Source organism: Nelumbo lutea, chromosome 8 (genome assembly GCF_056320005.1).
Source record: "Nelumbo lutea isolate HS-2025 chromosome 8, American lotus-T2T, whole genome shotgun sequence".
Taxonomy (NCBI): Eukaryota; Viridiplantae; Streptophyta; class Magnoliopsida; order Proteales; family Nelumbonaceae; genus Nelumbo; species Nelumbo lutea.
Window position 1 is genome coordinate 13,925,704 of NC_142691.1, and position 10,477 is coordinate 13,936,180.

At 37.1% G+C, this 10,477-nt stretch overlaps 1 protein-coding gene across 1 annotated transcript; it reads left to right on the top strand.

Annotated features, from left to right (window-relative positions):
• Positions 1 to 3,116: 3,116 nt before the first annotated feature.
• Positions 3,117 to 9,951, top strand: LOC148842855 (cytochrome c oxidase subunit 5b-2, mitochondrial-like). The gene is made up of 6 exons (XM_088959668.1): positions 3,117 to 3,545; positions 3,706 to 3,797; positions 3,933 to 3,983; positions 7,898 to 7,964; positions 8,085 to 8,164; positions 9,571 to 9,951. Exons 1-6 carry the CDS (start codon positions 3,353 to 3,355, stop codon positions 9,628 to 9,630), a joined length of 543 nt encoding a protein of 180 aa, XP_088815794.1. The 5' UTR covers positions 3,117 to 3,352; the 3' UTR covers positions 9,631 to 9,951.
• Positions 9,952 to 10,477: the final 526 nt, after the last annotated feature.

Here is a 10,477-nt window from a genome sequence, read left to right on the forward strand (position 1 = left end):
AAAGCAAAATCTTTTACTCTATCATAAAGAAGGCAATGTTTAAGATGAAAGGCTAGAAAATGTCTCTTCTCTCTCAATCTGGACAAGAAGTAATGATAAAATTAGTGATCACCTCTTCCTTGAACTATGTCGTGAGTCATTTCAATTTGTCCAAGCACGTTATTGACCTAGATCAAATAAGTGCTCTACCTTATTTTGTGGTCACAAGATGATGAATGAATTCTCACCTAGATCAATTGGTTATCGTTATGTAGTAGTAAAAACATAGGAGAGCTTGGTATTCTACCCAAATTTTCCTAGAAAAATCTTCGGTTATTTCCTCGTTGCAGACATTGGTAGCAACCCCTCTTTGCTATATGGTGGAGTGCCATTGAAGGTAGAGACGTACTGTTTCATGGCCTATATTGGAGGATTGGAAGTGGAGATTTGGAGAGGATCTAACAAGAACCTATGGATTCCCTTTCTCCCAACTCTTTAGTTCAAACGTCACCTCCAACTAGATGTCCATATATACTTTTAAGTCTCTAGTTTGTTACTGATTTTATTGAACTCTTCAGTCCTATTGAAGGGTTTTGTTTCTACCCCACTTTTAGACTACAATATGTCAGATTTGAGACTAATGCCCTTTTGATGATGGAAGCTATTAACAAATTGCACCACTGGAGCCGATCTGCCTACTTCGGAGGTACCATCACAATCGCAAACATTCTTCTTCTCAAGGATAGGTTCACCACTGGTACTTTCAAGAATACCCCAAGAAACTCCAACATGTTGACTCATGACATATCTAAGCATAAAGTTAACGGTTTTTGGTCTTTCTCATCTTGAGACTGAATGTCCCAGTGATATTATCTATTATTCACTCTGATTACTCTTTGATGTATCCTCCTTAATCCCTTTTAATGAAGGGGTTCTATCAGATAACGACAACTTTTTGCCCTTAATATTAATAAAAATAACCCTGTTAATATAATTTCTAAAACACAATAAATTTTTTTTTGAAAAATATCAAACAAGGGCACTAGCACTGTTCACCTCCTTCCTCTTCTGAAAGTACCGAAGAGCAGGACAAACCTCCCCCACCTCCAGCCTCAGGTCTTGCCACCAAGTTCTAAATAAGGTAAACAAATGTAAAGGTTCACTCGCCAGTAAATAATTTCTGCAAATCGATCAAATTTTTGCTCTAAGACATACATCTTATGCTGCCATCAAAAGCGTAAGCTATACAAGAATAGTTGTTTAAACACTACTCTTTACATTGCTTCTCATGATTATCAACAAACCAAGAATCCATTTGCTTTCTCTTTTTCATTGTTGCTGCTATTTCTCTCACATTGTAATTAAGTCCTCTCACACCCACTGGACCAATTTCCCATACTCCACTCCAATGTTGACTTGGTGTGAATCCATTCAAACAACTACAAATTGGTGAATCTACTACATTACAACTTTTGAACATATGCACTTCTGCACTTGTAGTAAACATCACACTCTATATTTGGGGCAGACCAATGAATAAACCAATCATTTCTTTATTTTATTCCAATGATATTATACCATTGAGAATTTTCAACTAAATTGAATCCATCGAGGTATACAGAGTGCATATCCGACACCCCTATAAAGACAAACCACTCTCTCTCTCTCTCTCTTTCAGTTCTTGTCGCCACACCACCACCCTCCTCTCTTTCGCTTTGTGCCACTTAGGTCTCCATTTGAAGGTCTCTACTACACAATCTACGGGTTTAAAGAGGGGAGTGTATTACAGTGCCCTTATTTGATATTTTTTCATAAATGTTATCCTATTTCAGTTATTATTGTTTTTAGTGATATTAGGGGCGAAAAGTTGCCCTTATCTGCTTAGAACCCCTTTAATGAATTATGTCTTTATAAAAAAAAAAGAAAAAATCGTTTTTTTATTTTTATTTTTTTATATAAACATTGGTGGATAGTCTTGGGACAAAGCATCGGACAATAAACCTATATGGAAGATGTACATCTAATAGTACTTGAATCATTGTTAATAGAAGCTTTAATGGTCAATGTGCAGCCCAACCTATTGAATAAGTAATTTGTTATAAAAATCTGTTTTAAGAATTGAAAACGAGATTTTAGGGGCTTTTTTACAATATGAATGTTTTTTTCATTTATTTTTTGAAATTGCCACATCAGCAAAAAATATATATTTCTTATAAGTAGATACAAAATAATACAAAATACATTTGTACTCCTTCCAAACTGATCCAAAATACCACAGCAGATTGGTTGCTTTCTTTTTCTTTTTGATCCATTTATCTTGAGGGTTTAGTTACCAAAAACCCCAATAAAAAATGGCTGAACAACCTCGCATAGTCAAACGGTCGCCAGCTGGCTACTAACTTTGCTCCTCTAATTTTGTCTTGACCTAAACTGATATATCCCGAAAAAAAAAAAAAAAAAAAAAGAACTGAACTTTTGTTGTGCGGGAGCTTCTTGAATGCCTTGTTTGAGTTATCAATGGCATAGTGGGCCTTGGGCCAATTCTCGGGGTCATTTAATAAATGCATCCTATTCACCTGGGCAGGACCCACAGCTTTAAGATTGCAGCCAAAGCCCATCACATTGGGCAAGGGCTACCACCTATGGCTATGAGACGGCACATCTGTACTTATGCTCTTTGCTCAACTAACCTGAGACCTCCGAAGTTGACTCGGAAGCCTGATTTTCCTGGCTCTGAAAGGGGAACAGGGCCAATTGGCCCTTTTTTTTTTTTTATAATATTTGGGCCCATTTCCAATCTCAAGGAGGCATCACTCAATACTCATCAGGCCCGGCCTGCCGCCCATAGAAATCACGTAACGGTTTCCGCATTAGAGGAGGCTTAAGATGTATGCAACCCAAGCGAGTTCAGGTCTGCTCCTCACAGAACGCGCCTCACACCGACCTCATAGCACGTATCAGCGATGCATCTGGGAATAAAAAATTTACAAGGAGATGTTCAAAGTGCACGGCTGATATGTTGTGTGAGGTCGGTGTGTGGCGCAGTTTGTAAGGAGCAGATCCTATCCCAATCCAAAGCGAGTAAGCACCACTTCACCATTGACTTCTATATCTAGCACGTGTCACTAGTGATCTTCGGGATTCCCACGCGCGAGTCGATCACCCTCACCCATCACCGATCGATCACCCCAGTCAAGTTTGTTCCTGGAAAGAATTTAGAAATGCTGATCGAGGTGGACGGCTGCTGCATTCGTTGGGGAGAAACAAAAAAAATAGTTCCCCAGTTGATAACAGAGAATAATAGGAAGAGAGGAGGGAAGCGCTACTCGGGACTCGGGAGGGGGCGACCTGAGAATCTAATCTCACTACAACGATGTGGAGAAGGGTTTCTTCTCACTTGCAGGCTCTGGTTTCATGGAGATCCGCTGTGAAACTTGATCGATCCGTCATCAGCGGAGAGAAGATTTTAAGAAACCGAGCACTCACTTCGGTGTCCTCGTCATCGGCACCGTATCCGTTCCAGAGAACTGCACATTTGTTTTCTCACCAGGCCACTTCCGATGCCGGTAACGATTTTATTGGAACCCTAAGTTTTGGTTTGTTTTTAGATCTTTTTAGTGGCGTATGGCTCTGGTTTAGATTGGTTTTGTTGTTTGTGTGGAAATGAGGGAGAGATGGGCTTTTGTCTTTGACGGGAATGTGTTTTCGTGATTGAATTGGTGGCAGATACTATTCTGTCCAAAGGGAAGAAGAGGGTGGAAGATGTTATACCCATAGCCACCGGACATGAGCGGGAAGAGCTGGAGGCAGAGCTTGAGGTAATTTGCCTTTTCCTCTTTCCTTTATTTATTTATTTATTTTTTCAATTCGTTGATGTTGTTGGTTGCGCTTTGGTATTTGATTTGCCATATTTGACACACGTTTATGATTTGTATTTTTATCTTTTTGTTTAGGGAAGGAATCTTCTTGAAATGGATTATCCTGTTGGTCCTTTTGGTACCAAGGTTAGTATTGATTTCTATTTGTGATTCCCTAAACTTGATTTTCTTGAATGCATATTACCTTTTACATCAGATGGTGAGGTTAGAGAGAAATGCTAATTTGTTCCTACTCTTAACATATTGACATCGATGTTTGTTAAAGCCACCAGTTTTGGTGAATCAGTCATTGACGCCAATGCATAACGTTTCTTTTAATCAGTTACAGAGTGACACAAATGCTAATTGACTCTTCGTTTTATGTGGATTCCGTTTTTTCTAGAAGATCACTCTGATGATGGACCTTTTTATCTCCTTGTTTTCTTCTCTTTTTTTGAGTCAACTTTAGAGAAAAGAACATTGAACTCGTAATGTCAACTTGCTGGACTATATATTTATGAGAAAAGAGTGTCATGCCTATCTAGGGAGAAAAATATTCTAGTCATCTGAAGCAATATAGATTGTATTCTCAACTACATATAGAGCTATATGTTGTTGATTTATACTTAATTCATTTGAATTTCCCCTCTGGGCAGGCTATGAGGACCTTGAATAGGTTGGACCTTAAGCACAATATAGATATAGTTTACCGTCTACCTGTGCTATATATTAATTGTAATCTAAGCCTTCAATAAACCAAACACATTGATCTAAGCATTTCTGTTCATATTCTATGTGTTCAACTTAAGTGTCATACTTGATCATCAGTCCAAAATACAAACACTATAGAAAGAAAGGAAGGATTTTTTGTCGACTAATGGCTGTTTGTGATTAATAAACCAACAAAAAATAGAAACATTATGATTGGTGATTTCCCATAGGTTGCTTTAGTAACATAGCATGTTCAGCTTTGTGCCTAATATATATATAATGTTGAGTATGTGGCATGCAAGCAAAAGGAGTGACACTCTGGTAGAAAGGAAATACCTTTTGCAGACTTGTTCTTCCATTGGAGAGGCAAGGATTGCCTTTATTGCAATGAAGTAGGACCAAGGTTCAAAGTATTGATACACCTCTGTGTATCGGCAGGGGTGTACTCACCGATTAATTATTTTTTTTATTTTTTTTTCAAAATTTGATTTTTGAAGTTGTTTCTTAAGTGGTCTTTTATTGAAATAAATGGGGGTCCCAAAACACCTGTAAATAGGTATATTGAGACCAAAAGATACGATACGCCCGATATGGGGTGTACTGTATCGATACTTTGAACCTTGAGTAGGATTTGCAGACTCTAAAACATTAGTACTCTAAAAGAATTTCGTAATGTTAAGAGAAGGATGTTTTTAAATATTAACCACATTAAATCAACCATATGTGCTTCTAATATTTTATTCATGCATCGAATGCTAATGCTGGTGGCATATTGGCATTACTTAGAACAAACAAAAGTAAGTTTAGTACTTGGAAGATATATACAGATAGTACCTTGGATTTGGAAAATAGATTAAGGCAAGAACTTTTTTTTTTTTTCTCATCTTCATCATCATTGTTGTTGCCATTATCATCACCACCACCACCACAGCATGAGTTCCTGGTCTTAACAGTTCATTCTCTTAATCTGTACTGAACAATGTTTTAAAAGTACAAGGCGCAAAAAAGGCGCAGGGGCCAATTTGTGCCTGAGGCGCAAGGCGAGGCACGCCTTTTTGAAGCAAGGCGCAAAAATTAAAAAAAAAAAGCTAAAAAAAGTCAGAAAATAAAAAAGCCAAAAATTAAAAAAAAATTAAAAAATAAAATATTAAACATAATATTAATAAAAAATATAAATTTAAACTTTAAAATTTTAAAATAAATGTTTTAAAAAACATATTATCTAAAATTAAAATACATAAACATAATATGTAAAGCATATTCAAATGAGAATTTAAAAATGAAATCAAACATATAAAACAGTTTCCTCAATTGTATTACTTCAAGTAGCTAATGTGATGTAAAGCATATTATATTCCTGATTCTATGAGCCACCTTTGTGCCATGCCCCTTGAGGCAAGCCCAAAGAAGTCCATGTTAGGGTCTTAAATTCTTAGTTCTCAACAAAAATATTGATTTTATAATTTTAATTGCTTTTTAAGAATATATTCTATTAGGATGAATGAATGAACAACATTACCAAATAGGGGGTTTTCGGAGCTCCGGTGGACTTGTTTGGGCTTGCCTCAAGGGGCGTGGCACGGGGTCCGGGGCCAGAGCCCCCTGCCCAGCTGCTAGGTTCAAGAAAGCAAAAAAGTGTCCAATTTTCAAAAGGCGCAAGGCGCATTGGGCGCATGCCTAGGTGCACCAGGCGTGTGCCTTTTGAAAGGGCTGTGCCTGTGCGCCTAGGTGCGCCTTTTAAATCGCTGGTACTGAGTTCACAGATTTGCTAATTCTTTGATACATTCATAACTTCACTTGATCTTACTAGATTTTTTTTATCAGCATTGATCTTGCTAGATTTTAGTCCTCATAAAGTAGAGAAGTGCTTCCATTTTCCCTTTGCTACAATATTTAATAATTCAGCTCCTATCTTGTGATTTGTCAACTGCTCATGGTGAATTTAGTGTCATGGTTTCTGTGATTTTGTGCATTCTCTGTAGTATAATATATTTCTATAGCCCCTCAAACTTTCAATGTGTCAAATAATATTTGCAGTTGTGTGCTTTTCTGTGCCAAACTACAGATTCTTTTCTGGATGTTATGTGTTTGTTTCAAATTATACCAAGTTTTGAGGGATCATTGAATTTACTCATGACTCATCTAATAAAAGGTCATTACTCAATGACAGTCCCAGATAATTAGGGTCATGGGGAAGGTAGACTGGGTACTCATCCAGTAGTTAACAAAAATGTCAAAGGCAACAAATAATTAATGTAATTGTCATTCTTTTGTGAAGTGGCTGTTGCTGAAGCTATTTATTTGGTGAATACCCTTGTTCTTTGGGTTCTATGTGTACATATTTCTGTCTTGGTTGTTGAGAGGATTCTTTCAATCGTTTGGTTTACATTTTAGAGTTGGAACAGGACTGCTGCTTAATATTTGGTGCAAATAGATACACTTCTAGGATTTGTTCTTTTGATTTATGTTCTTCAGTTTCCAATGAACGTCCAAGCAAGATGTACATTTTACCTTTAAAAACTTATTCACCACTAGTTACTGATACATCCTCCATAAGCATATGGATGTTCTCAATGAAAAATATAGAGAAGGCCATATTACCTAATTCTGGTCCTGGGCCTCCTGGCTATTTGGGAACTTGGGAGTGGTGAACTGGATCCTATCAGAAACAACAAATATATAGAGAAAATAAGGATAAAACATGATATCTAATTATCTTATGCAAGAAGCTATAAGAAGGAACTGATCATGTGGTGCAATTGATTATGAAAAGGCCATTACTCAATGCTGGTATTGGCTATCTGGGGTATTTAGGAGTAGTGAACTGAACCCTCTTAGAAATGATGAATATCTAATTACCTTATGCAAAAAGCAGTAAGAGGGAATTAGTTCTGTGGTGCAATTGATTACCTTATAAAATAGCAGCAAAAGGTAATTACCCCAAGGCCCTAGATGGCCATAACCAAATTGGATATGCCTCTTTATTCAACTGGGAAATATTGGCTTACCAATTTTTGTGTTTGTAACATGGCCAAATGCCAAAATACTCATCAAAACATCTTACTTTTGTAAGAGAAACATAAAACATAATGATCTGGAAAGACCATACGGTTATCTTCTTAGTTTTTACTTAATGTTTGCTTTACCACTGGATATTATGATTGTCTTCTACAGCAACCTTGCATGCTATATCTCCCTTACATATTCATTTTTGTTTTTTCCAGATTTCTTTTGTGCTTAATGATGGTGATCTATTATTAATTTATTATTCATTGCCATGACCATTCTTGCATTCTGTGATTTCATGAACGTGTCATGTATTTAGATTTTTGCCATGTTTATGCTTGTAGGAAGCACCAGCTGTTATTAAATCTGTTTATGACAAAAGAATAGTTGGATGCCCTGGTGGTGAAGGAGGTAGATCTAATGCTTTTATTTTTCTCCACTTTTTTCTTCCTTTTATTGATGAAATCTGCATCATTTCTCTTTTATTTTGTTTTTTCCCTACTGTATAATACGATTCTCATATATTTGCAGAGGATGAGCATGATGTCGTTTGGTTTTGGCTGGAGAAAGGCAAGCCACATGAGTGCCCAGTGTGTTCTCAATATTTTGTGGTAAGTTGAGGGTGACACTCAAACTGGTCACTAGCACATTTCCAAGCTTTATGCTCTAAAATCATGTATTCAACCAATTCAGATCTCCTACCCACAAGAATCCTACTCACACCCACCCACATGACATTACAGTTGTACGTTGGGAACATCTCCCCATGAACATGCAATGCAGGAAATGTTCTCAATGTACAGCTGTAGTGAGGTATGGGTAGGAGACTAAACTGATATTCAACTTGGATTTGCATTAGTAGCACTTTATCAGAAAAAAAAAAAAAAGATAAAATCTCCAATAGACATTTTAGGTTGAGCAGCCATAGTAATCTCAATCACAAGCAACAACATTAGTAGTTTTAGGGCCTGTTTGTTTGCTCTGAAGTCTGACATCTAAAAGTGCAATAATTACATTAAGAGGTATATTGGTATTGGTGAACTTTTCTTTCCTCTGATCTCTGAATGTAGAGAATGTTGTTCTGAATTCTGAATTCAGAAAATTATCAAATATCCATTTTGACCCCATATATGAGAGTTTTTGTTTGTACTTTTTGGGGTATCATTGGAAAACAAAAACTTGTATGATTGCACTTTAAGAGATAAGAGATAAGAGGAAACGAACAACCATTTTTCTCTTAAAGTTAAAAGATCCATCTTAAAAGATAAGAGTTAAGAGGAAACAAATAGGCCCTTAGGCCCTGTTCGCTTTTCAGTAAGTTACTTACCTGGGTAAATGTAGTTACTTGAGTAAGTTTTTCCTGGGAAACACTTACCCAGATAAGTGCATTTACCCATGTTCTTTTATTTCTCATATAAATAAGGCAATGACCATTTTAGCCATAAAAATCCATTATTAAAAGGGGTATTTTTGACCCATTCAAGTGTTGGCAACTTTCCCCCTATGTGGGAAAGTTATTTATCCACCTATGAGATGGGTATCACTTACTCGGGTAAGTGGTACCTAGGAAAATAAACTTTCCCCGGTCTCCACTTAAATCTGAAAAAGAACATGGGATTCTTAGTCAATGGGAATAAAAATCCCATTGACCAACTTTCCCCTCTCTCAAAATCCGAAAAAAGAACACCCCCTTAGTATGAGAGGTGTACGATTCATAGACACTATACCATGCATAGTTTCTGGGATTCATGTCCCCAATCTCTATTGTTAATTCCTTTATGTGCTTAAGCACTGATTGGCAAACCACCATAAGGTCATTGCAACCCAACAAATAATCAAGAAAATTCTATCACTCTGTAATCCTTTCTCTGGCAGTCTGGCACATGCAGATAAATAGGATTGTTGCACAAAATAATTATTGTGACAAGGTGATTTTTGTTACTCTGTTCATCACCATACAATTGCTTTCATTATTTGGTGGAAGCTTTCTTACTTCTTTCTTTTTGATGTTTTCCAGTTGGAAGTGGTTGGTCCTGGAGGACCACCTGATGGCCATGGTGATGATGACCATCATTAATGCAGCTTGCAACTCTCCTGTTGGAATAAACATTGTAGTTCCAAACAGCTTGCAATTGTTTTTGATGGATATTCAGTTCTTGTGACCCATATTGACAATCTTTGGGTCTTCGATTTTGTTTGTGGGCCTGGTTATCCATTGGACCATTGAATTCTTTTACCCTTTGTCTATGCATCATCAAATAATTGATGGCTGCATTTTGATTTTTAAGATCATCTTTTCAGCACATCAAGGGAATTGCTAAACCTTTTACCTATTATTTTTTCATGATTTTTATTCATCAATATTCAATATAGTCATGGCATTGCATAAGTGTCAAAACAGGGAATTAAGAAGATAAGGCTTGAAAATGAAAATGAAGTTTTGTGACATTCATGTATTACCATCCTTGATTTGAATCATTAATCTAATCGTCAAGGAAAGTTATTGCCAAAAGGGCTTCAGAAAGAATCAAAGAAGAATGGCATAATCCCAACCAGCGAAGAATTTGAAAAACCATTCAATTGCGAGGACCAGATTCTCAGGTGGGAGTAAATTCTAAGATCCATTTCACCAGGGTCCCATGAAGTTCAGCATAAAGCCCCCCTGCCCCCCATTCATTGGCCTCCCTCATGAAAGGCTGTCCTCAAAACAAGAATTTATTTACACAAATAGATGGAGCGGTTCCCTTGTTGGTCACTTGGCTATGCTAATAATCAGATCCTCTCTCTCCCGTCCTTGCTCCTTTAGGAGGCATGAAGACTACCTTTCCCCTCAATTCCATTATCCAAGCGCTGGCCAAGGTCCTTTCAGACTGCACCCTGGCAGTCCAGACGGAAGCTGTTTCACTGCTGATTCGACTGAGAAA

Excerpts from the sequence above, each read along its gene's own strand:
- LOC148842855 (XM_088959668.1), top strand. The coding sequence starts at position 3,353 with ATGTGGAGAAGGGTTTCTTCTCACTTGCAGGCTCTGGTTTCATGGAGA. Across the intron at positions 7,965-8,084 it reads ATGCCCTGGTGGTGAAGGAG|AGGATGAGCATGATGTCGTT; the intron begins GTAGATCTAATG and ends ATATATTTGCAG. Across the intron at positions 8,165-9,570 it reads TGTGTTCTCAATATTTTGTG|TTGGAAGTGGTTGGTCCTGG; the intron begins GTAAGTTGAGGG and ends GATGTTTTCCAG.